The sequence below is a fragment of the Sesamum indicum genome, linkage group LG6 (genome assembly GCF_000512975.1).
Source record: "Sesamum indicum cultivar Zhongzhi No. 13 linkage group LG6, S_indicum_v1.0, whole genome shotgun sequence".
NCBI classification, from domain to species: domain Eukaryota; kingdom Viridiplantae; phylum Streptophyta; class Magnoliopsida; order Lamiales; family Pedaliaceae; genus Sesamum; species Sesamum indicum.
Window position 1 is genome coordinate 20,656,079 of NC_026150.1, and position 23,747 is coordinate 20,679,825.

The following is a 23,747-nucleotide window of genomic DNA, read 5'->3' on the forward strand; positions in this document are numbered from 1 at the left end:
AAATAACAATGACCCTCCACCAAATTTCCTTATTTCATTCACAATCTTACTTTCTTATTATATAGATTATTATGCACCTCTTTTTTTTTTTTTAAATTTATTTATCAATAAGTCAACATTTATTGTAATATTACATTTGACTTTTGTTTCTTCATCAATATTTGTTCTATTCTCCTATCTTTATTTATTCTATGATCTTCATGTTCAAATTACTTTAATATTTGGTTCTTTTTTAAAAATTTAGAAAGAATGAGAGTAGGAAATATGGTAGTTTAGTAATTTAAACTACTAGTTTTTTATTTGAATATTACGAGGTTAATTATGATAAAATTAAGTTATATTCCGACGAGTTTTGTTAAAAAAAATATATTTTATAATGGCTATGTGCGTTTATTTTTATAAGTATAAAAATCTTAACATTTACAAAAAGATTAAATAGCCATTGAAATCCATAGTCTATGTATCGATCCATCGTTTAAAATTTCCTTATGTTTTCTTTGAAATTATAAAAAAGTTTTCATTTTCAATTTTATGAAAATAAAAATAGATGATAGTTTTGAAATTATCTATTTTTTTTAGAAATACTCCCCGTTTCTTGATTTTCCTAGGATATATTTATCTCATACTTTTAGCTACAAATACATAAATTATTGATATCACATATAAATATTTTATTTAATGATAACTGATAGAATATTACGAAAAATTTAGTAATATTATATGCGTATATGCATATTATATATATCAATGTAATCAAAATAGTTGATAACATAGATAAAAAATAAATACCATATTATTATTTAGTTCCAATAACAACTTCATCAAATATCAACTCCAAATATATAGTTACACTACATGAAAATAGATTATTTTGATTGACATAAATCATACAAATTTAGAACAGATATCTTTGAACTAGAAAGAGAAATGTAATATTTTAAATATTATTCTATATGTTTCTTTAATTTTACAAGCTTTCTGTAGCGTTTCCGAAACATTTCTGAAAATTTTCTTGTATTTATTTACTTAAAAACATGCGCTAGAAACGAAACTTTAATCCATGTATCTATCCATCGCATACACAAAATATAAAAAAAGCTCGATTTTCGTACTAATTACATGGAATTTAGACTTAATTATGTTAAAAATGGGGCAGGCCTTAAGAGAATGAAATATGAATGAAACAATTGGAGCACATTATATTCAGTCAAAAATGCAAATTCATTGAAATTTTGAGGTGTAAAGAGGCTCTAATATGACAAAGTGTGGAGAAGTTATAGTACATTAAACACAATGAGCAGTGTGGTTTCTGGTGAAAAAGATTGAGGCAATAAGGGGTAATCTCAGATATGAATGATCACAAGAATCAATCTGGAAATGTCTTTCTACTTGCAAATTGAAGATGATCATCATGTATCACTCTTATTTATTATACAACACCAGGCAACACAGTATAATGAGATTCGAAACTGATGTGAAGGATGGCTTCGGTTAATTGGGAGTTGACGTCCTCCTCAGGCGGGAGGATCTTAGCAACGTCCAAGAAATGTATGGAAGCTCTGCATAAAAAGATCACAGAATTGTTATCAACTTGGGGGACTATGATGCCCGATATCCATCCTGAAATATGTATGTGTCTTTCTAGTTTCTTGGCTATCGAATAAAATGTGAAACTCGTAACCAGATCAGCCACAATGCAGACAAGGATGCGAGAAATTGAAAAGAGATTAAGTCAAGAAAGAGAGAGTGAAGATAAAAAAAAGAGAAATATACAAATATAGATAAGAAACGCATAGTTTGCTTACTGATATGCTACTGAAACTTGGTGCTTTATGCGCATGCTAAAATCTTGGTTCTCCAACTGGTTCATAAAATTTTCTCGCAAGTGGGGTTAGTGAGACCTAATTTTCTCAGTCGGGTACCAGGATGGTGTTTTAATTACTTGAGTCCTTGACTGTATTTTCCTTGTGCTATAAGCTGAGTCCTACTGCGTTTGATGCAGTTACCTTTTTTTATTTAACTGGTATCAGGTCTAGTGGTAAATTATTGACCTTTATACCACAAGGAAATCTTAGAGGCTGATGAAAATCGTCGACAAAGCAAGAATACAGAATTCTACTGAGTAGGATGACAGTAAACTAATAACTAAACGAGGAAGAACCATATGTTGGGCAGCCTGCTAAAAGTTCAATGCGTCTCCAAATTCCAAAACATGTGGGACTACATAGCAAGAAAAGCGAGGGAGGCAAGTACAGGATGCCTAATTCATTTCTGTAATCAGACAGAAATAAATAATATAGCACCACTGTTAGGATTGAAATTCCGATCTTTGTGTCTAGTATTTTCCTTTCCTTTTTCCTCTAATTGTGTTTGGGTGTGCAGGGATTTGGAATACCGTCAGATCAGTGACACATATTAAGATTACACTTTCAAGCCAATTCTTTTCAAGATACTTCAACATTTCAAGCCCACAAAAAAGAGATATTGAAATGCCAACATACTAGTAACATTTTTTTGATCCACTGCTATAATGATTTCAAGACCAGTACTCCTACTTATTCATCACATGATACTGTGAAGCATGGCCGACATCACTACGCACCAAATAGTTTGAAAAGCATCACGTAATAGGATGATACTTTCAGGTAATTCTTGAAAGTACTTTAACATATCATTAACACAACAAAAAATGCTAAAAAGCCAGCATTTTAGTACTTAAGCTAATTACATCTTTTTGGCTCACTGTCATAATGGTGTGAACACTAACACTCCTACCGAGTGATCATTTGATACCATGAAGCATGGACAAATAAAAATTCCAAGTAATTAGGTGCATACAGCAGATGACACAACTTTTCCCATTTAATAAACCACAATTCACAAGTCAAAAATAAGAGGAATTTCAGACGATAGCATCAGTAAGTTTACCTTTGAATTTGATGGAACTTGTAATTCATCTTTCATAGCAACCCTTGGACTATTATCAGTTTCGTTCTTGCTCAGGAATTCCAACAGACTTTTGCGATTCAAGGAAGTATTACAATGAATTGCATGCATCCAAAGGTACTTTATATCCATGTTTGCACATCATTCCAACAACCTGCTCCAGCTTATTTCGTGGACCCCACCTTTGATATGCATGGTACAAAATCCAAAATGTTTTCTTCGACAAGTGCATATTTACTCTATCCATTTCATCAAGAACCCTCTCCATTTCAGAAATGCGCATCTGTGATGCGTACATAACCATTTTGCAATGGTAAAGAGATCGGCACACTTTCCAACCTGCATGTTCTGCCCGCTGCACAAAGTCAGCAAGCTTGTCCACTGCATTGTGCCTGAAATAACTTGAGATGATGCATTTCATTACGCCGACAGTTGTGACATAGGCTTTATGCTCAAATGCCTCATTAATTGAATTTTCCATTTGCTCCAACAAATCCTCTGTTGCATATAAACAAATCAAGAGAACATTCAACCAAGGCCTATACTCGTGTTCAGGAATCAGTCTGAGCAGTTTCTCGACCTTTTCAACCCTAGCAACATGAGAACTCCTACAGTATGCACATATCATGGCTCTAATCAGTGGAGTTTCTTTATGATCAACATGATCCCTTACCATCTCATATATTTCTTCCATCTTTTCCAGCTTACCAGAGTGGGCATATCCTCGAAGCATTAGCAGATGGATATCTATATCAGGTTTGATCGGGCCTGCTTTCATTATTCGGTAAGTCTTTTCCATTTCTTCCCACATCCATGCTGTAATATAACCAGCAATTAAACCTTTGTACGTATGGATAGTCGGAGTAAGGTTTAACTCCTTTATCTCCCTAAGAGTTGCTTCCATGTGATCTACAAGCATCAGACGACCAAATGCTGAAATAAGTATGTTGTACGTTATGATTGATGGAGTACACTTGGCTTCCATCTTTAGATCGTGAAACAAGGACTGACACCGCATAACTAAACCATTATACGTGTAAACACTCATCAGTGCATTAAATAAAGATGTTGCCTTTAATTGTTTGTTGGAAGCCTCTTTAAAAAGCTCAACTGCAAGATCAACATTCTTCAATCTACCAGCAATAGCAATTCCCTTTGCATACTCCTCCACTGTCATCGGTGCAGCATAGTCCAGTTGTTTCCTCCTCCAGTTGAGAATCTGGCATGACCCGACTGATAAATCCAACTTCTAATGTAATGTGTTTTGACCCACGAATGAGGGCTCATGGAATTGGAACAAATGCAAAATCTTTTCAAATCTAAACCAAGAAAGTAATCTAACACAGCATCATGGTTCTTTTAGGACAAACATCATCACATTATCATAAGTTTATCAATCAAACATCAAATGCGCATTTAACTAAACACAAGCAATTCATGCAACAATAGAAATAAAACACACACACACACACATACAAAACAGAAAAACTTCGTGGACCCTTTACTTTATTATCTTCCCACCGATGAAGGATACTTCTTCCAAACCGTTATCACGAACTAATATGTTATAACGAAATGCAATTAGAAACAGAGAAAGAAGATCTTGAAAAATAATTCACCTCCATAGCTAAATAGGGAAAAGGCTTTAGCTGCGTCAAGAGCTCGACTACTGCAGATCCATCGGGATACCTCCTAAACAGAGAGACACCCTTTTCATCTAAAGCTTTCTCCAGTTTCTCCACATCATCTTTTTGTTCCACAACCTCGTCTTTCAACTTGGCAACTTTTTCTCTCAGAATTTCTTTGGATATCGTCTCGGCAGTATTATAACTCCATTTATCTGAGAATAGGGATATAATATCAGGCAACACCGTCTGACTTCCATTGCTATGAGGCGTTTGAGTTACATGCTCTCGAATAAATTGATTTGGGACTGAGGGCTTTGTGATTGTACTAAGGGAATTGAGGGAGGAAACGGTAATTGTTTGGTATCTCCGGAATTCGGAAACTCTCAACACTCGTTTCATCATTTAGAGGTGAAATGGTATAGAATTTTATGCATTTTTTCTTTTGCCCCGTTGGGGTTTCTGAGGATTAGGGTTTTTGATGGGGTTTTGGGGAAAATCAAGATCGGAAGTGAGAGGAGAAGGTAGGCTGCCAGACAGAAAGCTGGCGGACCAGATTTTGGGCTTCAGATGAGCCGTACAAATCTATTTCTCGGACCACAAGGCCCAAGTATTCGAGATGTTGGTTGATATTGGCCCAATCACTCTGTCTATGATTCTATCATATATATTCATACCATTGCCCGCTGTTCTCGTGCGCTAATATTTTTTAATTGCCAAAGTTCTATTTTTATCTGCTCATGAAATTATAACAAAATGGATAAGGATTCAATAATTATGGAACTCAGTCTTAGTCCACACAAGAAGCCTCAACTTAGAAATCCCATTATAGAAAATAAATTCAAATTCATCTATCATCTTCCCATTTTTTTCAAGAAAAGGTGCGCAGAGGTGAGTGTTGACTGTATCAAGCTTATGATTAAAGTCGAATCTCAATCCTTTTCTTTCTCGTTTCCTTTTGGCTGTAAGCAGCTCATTCATATGTTGTAAATTCCACTTACTTCTTGTTGAATTCCTTTGCTTTTTCGTTTTATATAGGAGATTTCTACCAAGAACTTCTCTTGAATGCTTTGGGTTGTGGTGAAGTCAACTCCAAGAAGTGTCGACTTGTGTGTTTCTTGGAAAATACAGGATGGGATGAACTAGCAAGGGTGCTGTTGTTTAAAAAATTAGTAAATTCTAGCTTGCAGGGACTGTGTCCGCATATATGTGGGTTCTGATTATTCTTGTTCATACATAGAAGTGAAATAACATTTGGGCCTCCAAATTCACAGGTGTGTTGCTGGTTTGGTATGACTAAATTCTACTGCATAATTGTATGAAGGATCACCTACGTGAGGAGTGTTTAAAATGTTGTTTGTAGCTGAAGATATGGGGTATGCTTTTAGTAAGTTAGAGATAGAATCTGGAGATGATAGTTCAACCGACGAGCCTGTTGGGTGTCCTTGGCTCGATAGAAAGTTGGACTTTTCGGACCATGATATTGCTCAGCTAACAAAGCTACAATCAGGGCCACATGAGAATTTGAGCAGAGTTCTTCCAGGGAGACGTCAGTTTCCCGTTTCAACTACAAAAATGCTGGCGGGTCGAGAAGCAAATCTTTCAGGAAGAGGAAGGTTCTCATCAGGAGATTGTCGTCATGTTCTGAGTAAATATCTGCCTGTGAACGGTCCGTGGGTTGTGGATCAGATGTCCACAAGGGCTTATGTATCACAATTTTCTGCTGATGGCTCCCTTTTTGTTGCTGCATTTCAGGTACTACTGCTTACTGCAATAATGAGCTTAAAAACGAATCAGAAGAAAAGTCTTGTTGTTTATATTTCAGTTATACTTATAAATTCAGCTCAGAAGTTCTTCTGAATTTATGATCACCAACTGGATTATCTGCAATCCCCTCAGTTTGTGCAGCATTAATGTTCTTCCTTTATCCTTGGTCTTATTTATTCTTCTGAAACAGGGAAGTCAAATTAGAATATATGATGTTGATGGAGGATGGAAAGTCCAGAAGAATATTCGGGCCAGAAGCTTAAGATGGACAATCACCGATACATCCCTTTCACCGGATCAAAGACGCCTTGTAAGTTCTCATGCGTAGAGTATTGGAAAAATATGTAAGAATCATTTCTAGATTTTTCCATTAAATCATACTCAGTAATATGCATGCCTGCTTCCACTCATAAGGATACAAGACCGATGTTCAAGATGTTTCAATGTTCTTCCTGATGAGTCAACAGATGGAGTTCAAGGTGTTTCCATCAATTTACAGGAGTTTGGTTGACAAGCACAATATGCCTTGTGTTTCTGCCATAAGATAGAAAAAATCCCCATGGTTTCTACCAGTTGTAGTTGCCTCATAATTCAAGTTTGCAGGCATTCACCAGCCCATGGCCAAGTTTGTGGAAAGAATGCCCGTGTTTTACTCTGCCAATTGTCTCTGCCTCACAATATAAGTTTGCAGGGGCCTTGAATAGCCTAGACAAGTTTGATAACCTCTGAGGCTTATAATACTATACTTATATAGGAAAAATATTAGATGAAGGGAAGAGCAATTTTCTCCCACGGCCTTCAGCATCTACCATGCGTATATACGTCTTATCATGGTCTGGTTATGTGTTAGCTGCCCAGGCTGTTTATACCTTTTTGTTAGGCTACTCAGGTAATAGTTTCAGACAGTTGAATTGCTGGAGATTAACTGTTCCATACGATGTATTAGAGTGCAGTACAATTGCTAAAGACTGGTCGGAACGACTGTAAGTGCATAAGGCACGACATGGCCTTTGGAATTTGTTAACACAGACAATAAATTGAAAGTAATTGGTGGATTCGTTTATAAAAATTGAAGAATAGCAGTCAAACATCACATTGACAAGGTTATATAAAGATGACTAGTTATATGCATTATTACCTGAGGTTTGTGCACATTATAACATAACATTTTTTATAATTTTACTTTGTAACTTTTGCATGAAATCTGATTTTGTTGGTTGTGATCTTGTTTTGTTTCATTGAATGTTCTGACTGCAGGTCTATGCTAGCATGTCACCAATTATTCATATTGTTAATGCTGGATCTGCGACGAGAGAATCGCTTGCAAACATCACTGTATGAAGTTTCATTGTTGTTTATTATTTATATTTCCGAAGCTACTGAATGAGACTTCATATTTATGCATTGCACTTTCTGCATGCGAAAATTTTTGGTTATCTAAGCAAGACCTTATAGGCTGAGCTTACTTCTTTTAGTCTTGGCTAGCAACAAACCGTATCATTAGATTATTTACCTTAGAGGGGTCATCACGAAGTGGCGAATGATGACTTCTCGGTGCTGCTCTATGCAAAAATAGGGAATAGTTGCTTTCCATGTATATTTTCCAATTGTGGGATTTCCACCTGTCATTCTTTTCTAGTATCTTTAAACCGTTGACTTGCGCTTGGGGAATGGACTTATTCTTTTCCCTTCGCGATTCAGACCTTCTTTAGAAATCTTTTAAGCTGAACTGAAAGTGAGGGAGGCCATCAAAAGCCAGAAAAAGAATAGTTTCTATCAAAATTGTATTTGTAATTTCTCAGGGACCCTTATGTAGAGAATTTGTATCTTTGTCTAGCATTTGACATGTGGACAAGGGTTGGCCATGCAGATATTCATTCTTGCACAACTCAATACATGGATATGTACCCCTATCAGTGCTCTTTGTAATATGGTTTCCTAGGATCTTTTACATAACTTCAACATGTACACCCTTTGCACTCTGATGTATATCTATTTGTTTCCTCATGCTTAGATTGGAGTCTCCATCAGTTTTCCTCTTGGACTTGGAACAATTATCACTAAAAATCAAGTCATGGTGTTATTACCTTATTTCGGACTGTTCTCTGTCTTGTTCAATTGCGTCTTCGGAGTTGAACGCCAGTTTCCTTCTGTCTGGTGATCTGGATTTGAATTTTTCTTGGTTAAAAGTGGCTCAAATTTGACTTCTGTATGATGCAGGAAATTCATGACGGTTTGGATTTCTCTTCTCCTGATGACGGAGGATATTCTTTTGGAATATTCTCTGTGAAATTCTCAACTGATGGGCAAGAAGTTGTCGCGGGAAGCAGCAATGGGAATATATACGTTTATGACCTTGAAGCAAAAAAGCTCTCTCTTCGAATTTCAGCGCACATGGTACTGTTGTCGTGATAAGCAATATCTTAAAAATGACATATGGATTGAAACCACTTCGAGTGAACAACTGACTCTTTCACTTAAAACAATATGAACAATAATTGCTATTTACTTTTGAGTGTTTAGTTTCTACAATGTGAACTAAGAGGTAAATGTTTAGTTTCTATAAATGTGAACTAAGATCAGCTGCCTAAATTAGATTGCTGAACTAAGAGGTAAATGAACTGTTGCTATCCATAAAATATCAATGCAAATAACATGGGGTCATTCTACTTGGTGCAAACAGCTCAATGTTTATCCTTGCTCTTTGAGGGTCATGTTGTCAACCACTCTGTCTGGAACTACAATAATTACTCAGAAGATTCAAAAGTTTTAGGTAGTAGGAATTTGACACTACATTTTTCTCATTTTCATGCAGTCTGATGTCAATACCGTGTGTTTTGCTGATGAGAGTGGCCATCTCATTTATTCTGGGAGTGATGACAATTTTTGTAAGGTACGCTTCTCTTGTCCAGGGCTAGGCATTGGTGAACAATTTTTTATGCTCTACCATTTGAGGATGTGATGCCATTTTATCTGGCGTGATCTGCGAATTCTCTGTTCTCTCATTCTTTAGATCTATAAGTGTAGGATGCCTATATTGAGTAACACAGTTCTATTCTGTCTGAACAAGTCAATGTTACTTGCTCTTCGTATATAGGTCTGGGACAGACGCTGCTTTACAGCCAAAGGCAAACCGGCAGGGATCCTTGTGGGCCACCTTGAAGGCATAACATTTGTTGATAGCCGTGGAGATGGTCGGTATTTAATATCCAACGGCAAAGATCAAGCCATCAAACTTTGGGATGTTCGGAAAATGTCATCTAATGCTGCTTAGTATGCTCTGTTTGATGCTTTGCTGCACAGTCCTCTACCTTAATATTTCGATTTATGATTCATGGCTTACATGTTAATCCGATAGAGCACATCAGTGTCTTTTGATAATGGTGGATTAATTAATATCATATTTAAAGTAATGCTCACGTAGTCTTGCATGTCTGCCCCTCTCTCTCTCTCTCCCCCCTCAAGCTCCCATTTGTCCCTTTTCAGCTATCGAGGATACAGGGACTATGAATGGGATTACAGATGGATGGACTACCCTCTGCATGCAAGAAAGTTGCAGCATCCATATGATCAATCAGTAGCTACATATAAAGGACATTCTGTCTTGCGTACACTCATCCGTTGTTACTTCTCGCCAGAGTATAGGTAAATGCTAAGACCATCTAATCAAGTACTTTGGTTCTTCCGTCATACTTTATACACCTGCCTATCCAAATTAACATGCTCATTATCTCTCTTTTCGTCATTGGCAGCACCGGCCAGAAGTACATCTACACCGGATCCCATGATTCATGCATCTACATTTATGATTTGGTATGTACTAGATGCCCTGCACTCATCCCATTTTAACTGAACACTTCAACCCTTTTCCCAGCACACGACTTGATGCGCCCTGTAGTTATGCTTCACATTACATACGCTGCTCTGATCATCCCATTTTCAAATGGAAATCTAAAATCCAAAAATGTCATTGGCGTTGCATGGCTGTCGTAACACATACACAAATCCCAGCATCTCAATCTAATTATCCCTTTCCAGTGACGACTATTGTTTAACTCAATTACTAATACATCTATACGTTTGACGAGTTTGGCAGGTGAGCGGTGCCCAAGTTGAAAAGCTGCAGTACCACAGATCTACGGTGAGAGACTGTAGTTGGCACCCGAATTACCCAATTTTGGTGAGCTCGTCTTGGGACGGAGAAGTGGTGAAATGGGAATTCCCTGGAAAAGGGCTGGCACCTGTAAGTCCAATTGCATGATGATATAGCAATCAATCCCCATACCATGTATTCATAGTGTCCTCTTAACTGTTGAATAAGGTGTTAAACGATTTGTACCAGGAAATGTACATAGAAAACTACAAGGCTAAGGATTGTATGCTGTACACCATAATATGCAGTCTACTAAGAATGATTTGAATTCTTGTTCCAGGACGTTGTAGATTTTGTCATGATTGTAGTATATGATTTCATCTCATTGAGAAAAAACGAGACTTGGTATTGAATATGTGATTCGATACGAGATAAAAGTATAATGAGGATATGATATTTTTAAAAGTAATGAAATATTATTCTTTTTTACAATTCTACATCCAAACACGACGCAATCCGATCGGATGGATGCTCGAACAGTGTCAAAATACACGCAACATTATATTATAAGAACTCCCAACGTCTTCTGCGGCTCAACAGTATTCTCGCAAAATGTGAATACAAGAAAACAGTGTCATACATACAACATTCATTTTCCTTCACTCACTCCATACAAAAATTATAATAATAATAATAATAATAAAGAATAAAATTATTATTACAGTAATATATTCTTCTTTACCCATATTACCCCCCAAAGAATCAATAAAATGATTTCTTGATTTCTCATACCTACCCCCACCCCCCCCAGCGTGCATTTCCTATTATACCCCTCTTCTCTTCTCTTATGAGCTGAATTCCCCATCTTACCCTCTCCACTCTATGCATTGTGAAGTAGGCCTTGATTTCTCCGTACCAGCCTTCAAAGGGCAGGGTGTCTGTATGGGCAGGACCATGCAATTATACTGTAAACACAGTGAGGAGCTCAGCGGAATCTCCACCGTTGGATTTATCTCTATCCCCGTCAGATAGTTGTGCTGTAAATATAGTATCTGTATGTTGGCCGCTAATAGCCGGTCCACGAAGCTACCCGGCACCTGCCCCGTGAACCGGTTGTTATTTAGATACAAACTCTGAACCGTCGAGAACATTGGTGATATTTCACCTGACAGCCGGTTGAAGCTCAGATCCACTGTGGGGATTGTCACCTGATCAACCGGTTGGACCGGACCCGTGAACTGGTTTCTCTGCAGTTGGAGGTTGCTGATTGGGAAACTGAACAGATTTCCCGGGATGCAACCGGTGAATTGGTTCATACTGAGGTCTATGTAGTTTAGCTGACTTAAGCGTGACAAAACCCGGTCCACCGTCCCCGATAGGCGGTTCCATGACAATGAGAGGTACTGGAGCGAGGGAGGAAGTCCAAGTGGAGGTAGCGAACCGGAGAGGTCGTTGTGTTTCAAGTCCAACCGGGTTAGAGTTTGAGAAACAAACGGCGGAACCGAACCGGTGAGCCTGTTGTGGCAGAGAATGACGTTAGACAACGCCGGTAACGTCCCAATGGAAAATGGGATGCTTCCCGTCAGTTGGTTGAAGCTAAGATCAAGAGTTTGCAGACCCCGGAGCTGTCCCAGACCCGCAGGAATCTCGCCGGTGATAAAATTGCGGCTGATAGCTAAAAACCTCAGGTACTTCAACTGGGAAAGGGTGTGGGGCAGAGTCCCGTAAATCCGACCCGGAACAATGGTCAACTCAGCCAGAGCAGAGAGCTTACCGATCGCGGGGTCGATTCGGCCCGTCAAGCCAGGCGAGCCGGCACGAGGATCACCGAGATTCAGAGCGATCACTCTATCTCCATCACAATAAACGCCGGCGAAATTACAGGGGTCCGAAGTGAAATCCCAGGAAGCAAAATAACTGGACCCGGGCAAATCGTTCAAGCCCTTCCTAATCGATTGCAACGCCAAGAAATCAATGGGGTTCAGCATTGCATGCGCGAGAAGACCACACTGCAAAAACAAAACCCAATGGGCAACAGCGTTCATTCTCCTGAAAAAACCCTTCATTTTCCTCAAATATTATTGAATGAAGAAATTGCAGAAGCAAGAGAGGTTTTATAAAGGGGTTTTGAGAAGCTTTCTCGTGAAGGTGAAGATGACGGCTTTCTGAAATACGTGAAAGCTTTAATGGAGACAGCGGTCACCGAGAGCAGAAGTGGCTTCACAGGAAAGCAAAGAGGAGGAGAGAGAGAGAGAGAGAGAGAGAGAGAAGAAAAACTCGATCGAGATTCAAGAAAATGATGGGGGGTCTTTTTCTCGATCGGTTTCTCCGGGTACTTCAGCTTGTGGGAGAAGATGGGAGAATGGGAAATGGCGAACTTGCTGCAGGTTCTTGTTGTTTCTCTACTTACTGCGTGTGGTGTGTGTGTAGTAGTGGGAAGAGTGGCGTGCGGGGCAATTACAATTACAAGACACAGGTCTTCATTTTGCTGTTGGAGTTTTCTTGAATTTCTGGGATATTGTGACTGATTTTTGGTTAAATTATATGGGGGGTTTGCATTTGTTTATTAATGGAGGTTCGGAGGGACAAACGGTTGTCCGAGCCGACGTGGAGGCCGAGGCTCGGAGAGACAGGTGGTCATCCGGGTCGGGTTTTGCGGGTGGGCCTGGAGGCACGTGACCATTTGGGGTGAGGACTACTCTTTTATCTTTACAACATTTCATTTCTTTTTTATTGTTTGACTAAAGAATGGAGGGGGAGGGGGAGGGGGAGGGGGAGGGTGGTGGTGGAGAGTGACCTGTGGAGGCATGTAATAAATGTGACCTGTAACAGAAGGACGCCACGTCAGATTGGGGCACAGCTGGAGATGGACTGATCAAACTACTTTTGGACATTCACAGACTTCTCATTCTACCTTGGTACAGACTACAACCAACCAACCAACCAACCCTAAGAGCTTGGAGTTGGACTTTGAGTAGAAACCAAGTATGATGGATGAAAGAATTATAGGCCTTGCTACCTAACCTTCAATCATTTCTACTCTTGTTTTTTTCATTTTGGAACCCAGATTTCTTGGTTAAGATCCTCTTTGAATTTGATTATGTTTCATGTTGTTTAATTCCTTTACCATCTATACATCATTGGAGTCTGCCACAATCATTTTTAAGTTAGAGATACATTTAATTTCATAATATATTTCATGTGTTGAATTCATGAACACTATAATTTAGGATCAATTATATTCACACTCTCTTAAATTAAGTCAAACTACACAAATAGACTAAATTATACAAACATCCACTATATTTCACAAATGCATGAACTTTATCACGGGATATGGGTCTTGAATTTTACTGAATTTGGCCATTCTGTCCAATTCAAATTCGAGGGATTTATGGTAAATAATTACTTATTTTGACTTACACGGATCCCTGTTAATATGAATAGGTTGTGAGAGTTTTAGAGATCGTTTGTGGAAGATTGAGATATCCCTGAAATCCTTGAAATGTCTATTTCTTAGGAATAATACTTATCTTATTGTTGGACATGCTGTTTGAGATTTATGACAGTCAAGAAAGAACCTGTCAATCAGCAACAATATAGTCGAAAACAAAAACATACAGTTACTTGTATTTTTTACCAGTCGGAACTAGTTAGCAATTAGGATCCTGGTGGTCCCCTTTTAAGGTGAGGTGGCATTGGGTATATCAAATAAGGTTGATGTATTGGATAAGATGGATCGACATTGAGCTAGTTAATATCAGACCTAGATTAAGTGTTGCCTCATCAATAGAACGATGAAAATTGGGCTTATCGGGGTGGTGGCCCTCCAGTCTTCTTATATTGGATGGGCCAGCAAGGTTTGGGCCTGTGAAGTTGTTCCCTTGCACTGGAATGTGCTTTTGCCCTCTGGGCTTTGAAGCCATTAACATCAATTATAGTAACTAATTATTCATTTATTAATAGGTAGAAAAGAGGGTTAGTTTGATAATTTTAGTAGCAATTATTATAATTAGGGGGTAGTTGAGTAATCATTGAAATCAACTAAATGTCTTGACTAATTAATATTGATTATTATGATTAGTAATGGATGATTTAACTACTCTTAATTTTAGCTCTTGTCATTAATTGTACTTGGACCACACACCATAATTTCCCCCCATTTCCCCCCCCCCCCTTTTTTTTTTTACAAAACTTTACTTTGTTTTATTGTTATTATTATTATTTTACCACTTTCTACTTGTTTTATTGTCTAATTATTGAAAAAATGATCTTAGTTTATAATAATGTAAATTTGCAATATATTAGTGGATAAAGAATAGGGATAATTATAATTCCATCCCACGATGTTTTGTGTTATTATATATAAACTCCCTATGATATGAAAAATTACATCCATTGCACCTGAAATCTATTTTCTTCTAACAAATAGATCCCCTAATTAGTGAAAATTTACTGAATTTGCTTAAATTAACAAAAAAAAATTGAATAAAAATTGGTATTTGTCCTCGATTAACTTATTACAGGTGAAATAATTTTTTTTCCAACTAACTTGCCCTTAAAATGGTGAAGATATACATCTTCACATGCATCAGGGTGTGAAGACGTATGAGTATAAATTTGACCATAAAAGATCCATTTAACTTGCAATAAATCCATAATAAGTCAGTCAGGAGTAAATATAGATTTTCATCAAATTTTCTGTTAATACCTAACTAATTAAGGGACTTATTTGTTACACGAAAGCACACCTCAGGAATGCTAAATGTAATTTTCCAAACCACATGGGATATACGTATAATTACACCAAACCTCAGGAAAGGAAAGTGTAATTATCGCTAAAGAATACTTATGGTAATTTATTTGAGAATTAAGAAAGTAACTATAATAGATGAAAGCAGATCAGGAAAAAAAATTATCGAGTAATTTTGAATTAATAGTATCAGTAGCCTTCGTATTTATATGTTAACTCAACCAATAAAATAGGTTGGGGAGACGAAGCTATGGTGGTTATGGAAGTCGAAGCTATATAAATTTTTATATAAAAAAAAAAGAAAAGGAAATTACTAATATAAATATTGTCTCTAAAAAGTGACATTAGGAAATTATTGGGATTATATTTTCACTATTTAATCACTCTTGGGAACAAATTCTTAATTTTCATTATTCTATTAATTTGAGAAGAAAATGACATAATTATTAACTCATAGAGATGGTACAATATATTATTATTATCGTTATCATTATTAGACCTCATATAGAAAAGAGTAAAATGACTTAAATGACCCCCACCTTTTGCCGAGGACAAAACAAAATAAACCATTGATTAATAATGCATTTGCACCGTTGCACGTTGCAACTACGCTCATCATCTCCTCTCAATTTTTCCTTTATAAAAAGGAATAATTATCCTGTTCTCTTCTCTTCTTAGGTTTGATGGATATTTGTGGTTTGAAAAGTTATATCTATTATATTTGAGGTTTGTTTTCGTCTAACAAATAAGTATACTCTTTAGTCAAAATCTACCGAATTTGCTGATGTTAATGAAAAAAATGAGAAAAATCTATATTTACCCACAATTTACTTATCACTGATTTGTTGGGATTTAAATAAATCTTTTTATTACTAATTATCCTCATACGTCTCCACACGTTAATGTATGTGAGGAGGTATATACCTTCATCGTCATAAAGGCAAAAAAGTATTCGATCTGTAATAAATCAATAATAAGTCAATCGAGGATAAATATCAATTTTTATCATTTTTTTTATTAATATTAGCAAATTTAGTAAATTTTGGCTATCGAAAGAATTTATTTATTAGACGAAAGCAAAGTTCAGGAGTACTAGATATAATTTCCAAACTACATGAGTTTTACGTGTAATTACACCAAATTCCAAGAAAGTGGAGTGTAAATATCTTTTAAAAAAAAATTGTGTAATTGTGCAAGTTGACCAGTTTGCCCTCCACAATGGAGAAGATGAATATGGTTCTAATTTGGGACTTTGTTCCCATTTCTCAATTTTTGCCAGTATGAAAGTAATTTTATGGTTTTATATTCTTTATATTTGATATTTGAGTCCTTTATTTTTCGATAATAGCAAAATAGATCATGTAAATTTATTTTTGCGATTTGATCCATTAAATTGATCAATACAAAAGCCCCAAATCAATTTTTATTCCAGCAATATTTGCATTCTCTGGCTACTAAAGGATCAAAATTGTGAAAAATTTAAAAGTCACGGGACGGGTTTACTATTTTAGAAAAATAAAGATTAAAACACCAAAATACAAAAAATACATGAGATATCTACATTTAATCTTGCTAACTGCTACAGTTACTGCCAGTGATGAGTGCAATAACAGGACTTCAAGGATCAATTTTACGAACTAAGATCATATAGCTAGAAAAAAAAAACAATAATTGACTTAAGACAACCTCATCAGGATTTTGCAGTTATGTCCATTTCTTGATTGATTGTTGTAAGAAATAGGGTTGCAAGAAAAGTATCCAAGAACAGGCAAGTATTTTCAATTGATTAGGCATCACATCAGTAGCTTTTCATGACTGAAAAAATGTAAATATAAGTATTTTTTTTTTCAATTGATAGAATTATGAGTATTTCTATACAAATATGTATGTATGTAGGAAGTAAGAAGCTGAAAGAACATTGTCAGAAATTTATGAAATGGTGAAGAACTAAGATTCAACTCCAGAATGATGAATTAATTCTAGAAAGCAGCAAGGTTTAATCTTACATCAAAACAAGAAATCGATGAACGGAAACAGCTACAATCGTCGGGGTAGAGAAGATGATGTAAGGAAACGAGCAAGAATCGAATGTGTAATTTTTCAGACAACATTCGATCTAAATCTAGTAGTCAGAGAAGCAGGGTTCAATGATAACAACGGGAACTTCCTTTCATTCTAGCACGGGAACTGTCCCACCGGCTGCCAGGATTTGTTGCTCCAGCTACATTTGAACCGGACGACATTATAAAGCAAGTTAACATATAGATCATCCAGACAAGGAGAATTACAACAAGTGACAACATATGGCATCTGCTACTCCATTGCTCGTTAAGTACACAAACGAACAACGGATATTTGAGTTTAGACAAGACCACATGGGAAAACTAGGCCATCTATCCATGGTAAGTTGTATTAATTCAACATAAAACACGAAGATAGACACAACTCACCCTAAACAACGTTTGCAGCTTGTTCTTCAGAAGACTGTTCTCGTGGGATACCTGCTGCAAACATCTCAGACACCTGCATAAAAATGTCTTCAGCTATACAACGTTATAGTAAAATGAAAAGAAAACCATCTTACTATATACAATTCAAAAGTACTGTCATTAACAAACTCCACAATTGCCATTTTTTATACATACAAGGAAAGGAGACTTCTGAACATTGGTAGCATAGCTACGAAGGCTAAAACTTTCACCTCTTGTCTTTCTAAATAGTGTCATAATTTTAACAAGAAGACGCTGAAACGACAGACATTACTACAATAACTGATGACGATGCGTCACAATGAATCACGAGAGTTTGGCAGCAATGACAAGTCTGGGACGCAAAAAATTCTTGTAACGGCCACGTCCTGATAATACTGATCACTTTCATTTTCTAAATGCATAAATCATTGTCTTTATCCCGTTTCGTACAATGTTTGCAATTAATTTCTAATACAGAACCTTCTCAGCAATGTAAGCAGCCAATGCTCCGTGCAAACGGACAATCTCGTCAAAGAGAATGCTAAACACAGCAAAATAGAAACTCACCCCTCATGGTTCTCCGATTCACAGAAGCTTCTGAAGACAACGCACACGTCCTTGACTCGTTTTGCACCTATGCTGGTATTTTGAGAAGAATAAATAAATCGAATTCCACGTGAAAGAATAATCGAGTAAAGATCAGCTCCACCAAAATGATTTATCAATTCAAGAACCACAGCCAGATCTGAATCTACCATCTCTTAGCGAAAAATTGAAATCAGATGAGCAAACTAAACCAACAGACCTCAAACTAAGGAAATTCAATTGATGAAACAGTAGAATGTATAAAATACTGACAGGAAAAAGGGACTAAAGATATCACAACTGAATACTGAACAGAAACAGCAAAGTTTTATTACCTGGAACTGCTACCTTTCAACTGATGAACATTGGCATCAACCTGCTTATAATCTACAACCTGCTGTTCACTACACGAATTCAATTGAAATTGAACATTGGTCAAATTTAAGACATAAACCTGAAATGGCGCAAGAAAAGATCAAGACAGGAGCTCACAGAGCAACAGCCAAGTTCTTGACAAGCTTCTCAGAATCGTCAAAGAAAAGTGAAACAACTTCAACTACAAAATCCGGGTTGCTATCATCTTGCAGTTTCTGTAACTGTGCAAACTGATCATCCACAAAACCCTTTGTTCCACCAACCAGGAATGCAAGAAAGGGGGAAAATAAAGTCAGATCAATCAAAATAAAAAGAGTCCATCTGCAAATTTCTTGCAAAAATTCAGTCTTTCTTTTCTTTTTTTTTTTTCAAGTAAATCAGATTTGAAATAGAGTTCATTAGCAAATCTCTTTTCTTGAAAAACAGAGAGCACCCCAAACAAGAAGGAAACAAGAAAAAAGACATACCTCGCGATAAAGAGAAGTTGAGAAGTCAATGAATTGCCTCTGCAACTGTTTGACAACATCCGCTGTCTCTCTCTCTCTCTCCCTCTCTCTCTCTTCCGTACCCACAACGCAATCAAACTCTTTCTTGCAGATCTCTTTACAAGTACAAAAACTTTTTTTTTCTTTTAACTTATAGGAGGCGGATGTGATTAAAACGCAAGAATTGACTTGCCAAGCTGAGAGGCCGGTAATTAATGTGTTTGATGAAGGTGATTAATGATTCTTTTCAAGACATATATAATAATATTTTGAAATATCTATGTATATATATACTGGTTTTGGGCTCTGTTACTTTGGTAATATATGTATTCTTTCAAAGCCCAGTCGCTATATATATCCATATTGGCATTGGTCAATCCTCATTTGAATTCTTTCTTTTTCCTTCTTTGAAATTATTATTTTAAAGAACAATTTTTTCATAGCATGCCTAAGCAGTTACGTGTTTTTTTTAGTTTGAGGGTTGAAGGGGTAATCAAGAACACCCTCTTCATTCCTTTCCTAAAAAATCCTAAAAGAATATCAAGATTTACTAATTCTTGATTTAACAAACAAATACTACTCCTTTTTTTCTTATATAAACTAATTTTAAAGAATATTTTTTTATCTATAAATTTTATCAAAATTATATTATCTTAATATTATAGAAATAAAAAATATTGCATATTACTTGATGATCATTAATATTATACCTTATATTATGTACTATGTATAATAATAAGTATTTTTGTAGATATAAACTGTAATACATAATATAATAAAAAAATACGGAGTGATGACAACTGACAAGATTAAGGTTAGGCAGAGCATTTGTTTCCCGCACAAAACGCGCAGCCATGAAATGACATTACGGTCACATAAAACTCAGCCTGTCATGTCTCCATGTTTCCTCCTTTGTCTTTTCTTCATTCCAAGAGGGAGGGGCAGTGTGGTCGAAACTCTGTGGCCGGCGGAGGAAGAAGAGTAGGCGGAGGAGGCACATGAGGCGGCAGCAATGGCATACCAAACCATGCCGACTGATATTGGCAAGCTCAACAGAACCATTCTCTGCTATGCCGAATCCATTTACAGGTTTAATGGGCTCTGGGAAGGACCCGACCCATTAACCCCCCTCATCTCTCTCTTCCTCATCCAGCTCACTGTCTCCATGACCGTCGTCCACCTTCTTGTTTATGCGCTACAATTCTTCAACCAGCCACCTTTCGTTGCGGAAGTTCTTGTGAGTATGATGATGTTAGGATGGAATTAGAAATGCTTAATGCGTTTCAAATTTTATGTGAAATGTGTCTTTTTGAATTTTGTTATTCTGGGAATCGAATTGTGGGATCCGAATCACGAAGGTCAATGTTTTGATGCCTTTTATGGTTGGTTTCAAGAAATCGTTTGAAATAGGATCCCAATGTGTTTAAGGGTCTTGAGAATCTCTTTGTGGGACTATATATTTAATATTTTGATTGGGGCATGAATATATAGCTTGAATCTTAAATAGGTCGAATGTTCTGTGCTGTTCTGTTTTGTTTTGCTATCTATCTTACGGGCAGAGTTAACAAACAACGAGCATTAGTTGTCTGAAATGTGTGGTCTGTTGTATCTTTTATCATTATGCAGCGTTTTGAGGATTTTCTGCTGATATTATGTCAAGAAAATTGGCGATCTCTCTGTAAAGAGTCTTGGGGTTTTAGTTGAGCATGTAGTTGATTTGGTAAAAACGATGTCGATGCAGGGAGGAATACTCCTGGGACCTTCTGCGCTGGGTAGAATAAAAGCATATAGAAGGATGATGTTCCCAAATTACTCTTTCAAAGTGTTGGAGCCAATGGCACATTTGTCCATAGCATATTACGCATTTCTAGTGGGATTGAAGATGGACGTAAGAGCAGTTATGCGGACTGGACAAAAGACTATGAAAGTTGCCATTGCAGGAACAATCATCCCTTTCTTTTTCGGCTCAGGAGTATACTTCATTTTCGTAAATGACAAATCTGAAACGTTTGGTTTCATTTTCTGGGGCGCTGCCCTTACTGTCACTGGTTTCTCTGTGCTAATGAAAATTCTAGACAGGCAGCAAATCCTCCACACTGAGATTGGAAAGACAGCAGTAGCCTCAGCCCTCGTCAATGATTTGTGCTCGTGGGGTTTCTTGGCACTTGGATTTGCAGTAACAAGCTCTCCAACAAACAGTCCCTGGTCACTTATCAGTACTATTGCGTTTGTGCTGGTTTGTGTCTACCATGTCCGACCCGCCCTCAATTGGATCATCCAGAAAACAGAGGTGCAAGGATACAGCGAGTTCTACATATGCTCGATCCTTACTGGGGTGGCCCTGTCTGGGGTCATCACCGATGTATGTGGAACTCATCCAATGATTGGGGCCTTTATTTTTGGGCTTGTGATACCTAATGAAGTGCTTGAAGCTACGATCACGGACAAGCTGGAGGACTTTGTGATGGGAATTTTGATGCCTGTCTACTTTGTTGTGTGTGGGGTGAGAACCAACATTGATGTCATATCGTACAACACCTCTTGGTGGCTAGCGGGGGTTGTTATAGTTTTAGCCTGCAGCGTGAAGGTATTCAGCACTCTTATCATCGCCCCTTTTGCTGAACTACCAATCAGTGATGCATTCGCAGTCGGATTGTTGAGCAATGCCAAGAGCATCATGGTGTTGATCATTCTTGAAGCTGGCCAGATACAAGGGGTAACAAAAAACTATTAAGTGTCATTCTGAAATCTTCGATAAAAACCAGATTAGAGGTTTTCTTAGTTAGAGCTAATGATAATGAGCAATCATTTAATTTCTTCACAGGTCTTTTTTTTTGACATCAATTTCTTCACAGGTCTTGAGCACACAGACTTACTCATTGATGGTGGTGGCAGTCCTGGTAATGACAATGGTCGTCACGCCCGCAGCAATCTGGTTCCGTCCCGAGCAGAATACAGAACCGTACAAGCGCCGGACGGTGCAGAAAGCTAAATCAGATGACGAGTTTCGGGTCCTTGCATGCATCTACAATACACGGAATGTCCCCACCATCATCAACCTCCTCAGGACTTCCAATGCCAGCCCAAGATCCCCAATAAATGTATTCGCCCTCCAGCTAGTTGAGCTCGTGGGGCGTGCCACCAGCATGATGGTGGTCCACGAGCCTCGCTCCGCAGGCCCAAGGAACCCCAGCCACATAGAGGCTCAAACAGACCAGATTATTGCCGCTTTTGACAACTATGAGCTTCGATCAGAAGGCGTCCAGACACAGGCAGTCACTGCCAGGTGCACCTACACCGCCATGGCCAATGAAATCTGCATCTTTGCCAGGGAGAAGCGGTCAGCGTTCATAATCATCCCATTCCACAAGCTGCGAACTCTAGATGGGGAAATGATAGACATTAATCCCTCCCTCCAGTGTGTTAATGAAGGCGTACTCGAAGATGCATCTTGTTCTGTGGGAATACTGATTGACAGAGGGTTTGCCGAGTCACATGATCATGCATCAAACATTGTTGTCTTGTACTTCGGAGGCCCCGACGACCGGGAGGCATTGGCTTATGCATGGAGGATGGCTGAAAATCCAGATGTCAGACTAACAGTGCTAAGGTTCATTCCAAGCACAGATGCATTGGAACTGAACCCTGTGGAACAGGAACCGACTGATAAGAACCATTTGAGTGTTGAAATCGACAAGGACAGCGAAATACTGCTGGATGATGATTACCTGGGCAAGTTCAAGATTACAACCATGAATAATAAATCAATAAGCTACTGTGAGTTGGTGCTGAATGACGAGGAAGAAACAATTAAAGCCATAAAATCAATGGATGAACAGAAGTATGATCTTTACCTAGTAGGGAGAGGAAGAGGCATGACTTCGCCGCTGACATCAGGACTAGCCGACTGGTGCGACTGCCCGGAGCTGGGCCCAATTGGTGATCTTTTGGTGACATCAGAATTTGAGTCTTTATTTTCGGTGCTCGTAGTGCAGCAATACGATAACATAAATAAGATGAAGGAAGGATCGATAAGGTCTGCAAGCTCAGTGAACTACGGCGAGGAGTTCGCAACGAGACCGTCTGTGTCTGAGAGTGAGGGCTTTGAATCTTTTAGTAGTTTCAAGAAGTGGGATCCTGACAATTGATTAATGCTTATGACAGAACATCAGGCTCAATCTCCTCAAGCTTGCCTAGAGTATTCACTCATGTATTGCCAAGCACATCAACACATAAAATTATAAATCAGGCTTCAGGATTCAAAGCAACACCCTAATCAGCTCAGCTGCTTGAGAATTCTTGCAAAATCTTAATGTGATCACAAGTTAATATTACAGTGAATCACTTCAGTCCCCAAAAAAACCACCAAGCGTATGATTCATCAGACAGATAAATCAGCGCACTGTGGGGTATAATAGGCTATTGCAGGGAGTTTGACAGTAAAATTTGTTGCTGTTGAAGATGTACAATAACCAGATTTTTTGCACTGTTCTTTTACAGTTCCCTCAGGATATCCTGTTCTTCAAATCAGAAAATCTTTATTGTACATTTTTGAGGAATTTTTCATATATAAATTGTGTACTAAAAGTCACAAAATACTACAAACGAATATGTAATTTTGGCTCTGTATACTTCACTCCAAGCACG

The 23,747-nt window shown here is 37.6% G+C and overlaps 5 protein-coding genes across 7 annotated transcripts; 2 read left to right on the forward strand and 3 right to left on the reverse strand.

Annotated features, from left to right (window-relative positions):
* LOC105165263 (pentatricopeptide repeat-containing protein At2g30780) lies at positions 1,206-5,108 on the reverse strand. Its single transcript, XM_011084217.2, has 3 exons — positions 4,566-5,108; positions 2,929-4,165; positions 1,206-1,559 (listed from the first exon to the last, which is right to left on the reverse strand). Exons 1-2 carry the CDS (start codon positions 4,974-4,976, stop codon positions 3,038-3,040), a joined length of 1,539 nt encoding a protein of 512 aa, XP_011082519.2. The 5' UTR covers positions 4,977-5,108; the 3' UTR covers positions 1,206-1,559; positions 2,929-3,037.
* LOC105165264 (LEC14B protein-like) lies at positions 5,307-10,830 on the forward strand. Of its 3 annotated transcripts, XM_020694574.1 has the most exons (11): positions 5,307-5,462; positions 5,610-5,845; positions 5,935-6,326; positions 6,529-6,648; positions 7,596-7,673; positions 8,559-8,735; positions 9,154-9,231; positions 9,436-9,611; positions 9,804-9,983; positions 10,091-10,151; positions 10,435-10,830. In XM_020694574.1, exons 3-11 carry the CDS (start codon positions 5,943-5,945, stop codon positions 10,597-10,599), a joined length of 1,419 nt encoding a protein of 472 aa, XP_020550233.1. In that variant the 5' UTR covers positions 5,307-5,462; positions 5,610-5,845; positions 5,935-5,942; the 3' UTR covers positions 10,600-10,830. The 3 variants fall into 3 exon arrangements, with proteins under 3 accessions (XP_020550233.1, XP_020550232.1, XP_011082520.1); XM_020694573.1 differs by having other exon boundaries at positions 5,610-6,326; XM_011084218.2 differs by having other exon boundaries at positions 5,308-5,462; positions 5,610-6,326; positions 9,825-9,983.
* On the reverse strand, positions 11,009-13,116 carry LOC105165265 (probably inactive leucine-rich repeat receptor-like protein kinase At2g25790). The gene has a single exon (XM_011084221.2). The coding sequence runs from the start codon at positions 12,495-12,497 to the stop codon at positions 11,298-11,300; it is 1,200 nt and encodes a 399-aa protein (XP_011082523.1). The 5' UTR covers positions 12,498-13,116; the 3' UTR covers positions 11,009-11,297.
* LOC105165350 (histidine-containing phosphotransfer protein 1-like) lies at positions 17,122-19,334 on the reverse strand (the record flags this gene model as incomplete). Its single annotated transcript, XM_020694431.1, has 6 exons — positions 17,122-17,405; positions 17,635-17,707; positions 18,223-18,294; positions 18,576-18,644; positions 18,733-18,863; positions 19,083-19,334. Coding segments are annotated over 6 exons (648 nt in total), but the record flags the coding sequence as incomplete, so codon positions are not given.
* On the forward strand, positions 19,957-23,729 carry LOC105165266 (cation/H(+) antiporter 15). Its single transcript, XM_011084222.2, has 3 exons — positions 19,957-20,337; positions 20,842-21,816; positions 21,956-23,729. The coding sequence occupies exons 1-3, from the start codon at positions 20,113-20,115 to the stop codon at positions 23,246-23,248; spliced, it is 2,493 nt and encodes an 830-aa protein (XP_011082524.1). The 5' UTR covers positions 19,957-20,112; the 3' UTR covers positions 23,249-23,729.

Excerpts from the sequence above, each read along its gene's own strand:
- LOC105165266 (XM_011084222.2), top strand. The coding sequence starts at position 20,113 with ATGGCATACCAAACCATGCCGACTGATATTGGCAAGCTCAACAGAACC. Across the intron at positions 20,338-20,841 it reads CTTTCGTTGCGGAAGTTCTT|GGAGGAATACTCCTGGGACC; the intron begins GTGAGTATGATG and ends ATGTCGATGCAG. Across the intron at positions 21,817-21,955 it reads AAGCTGGCCAGATACAAGGG|GTCTTGAGCACACAGACTTA; the intron begins GTAACAAAAAAC and ends ATTTCTTCACAG.
- LOC105165265 (XM_011084221.2), bottom strand. The coding sequence starts at position 12,497 with ATGAAGGGTTTTTTCAGGAGAATGAACGCTGTTGCCCATTGGGTTTTG.
- LOC105165264 (XM_020694573.1), top strand. The coding sequence starts at position 5,922 with ATGTTGTTTGTAGCTGAAGATATGGGGTATGCTTTTAGTAAGTTAGAG. Across the intron at positions 9,232-9,435 it reads GTGATGACAATTTTTGTAAG|GTCTGGGACAGACGCTGCTT; the intron begins GTACGCTTCTCT and ends CTTCGTATATAG. Across the intron at positions 9,612-9,803 it reads ATGTCATCTAATGCTGCTTA|CTCCCATTTGTCCCTTTTCA; the intron begins GTATGCTCTGTT and ends TCCCCCCTCAAG.
- LOC105165263 (XM_011084217.2), bottom strand. The coding sequence starts at position 4,976 with ATGATGAAACGAGTGTTGAGAGTTTCCGAATTCCGGAGATACCAAACA. Across the intron at positions 4,166-4,565 it reads TTCCCTATTTAGCTATGGAG|ATTCTCAACTGGAGGAGGAA; the intron begins GTGAATTATTTT and ends GGGTCATGCCAG.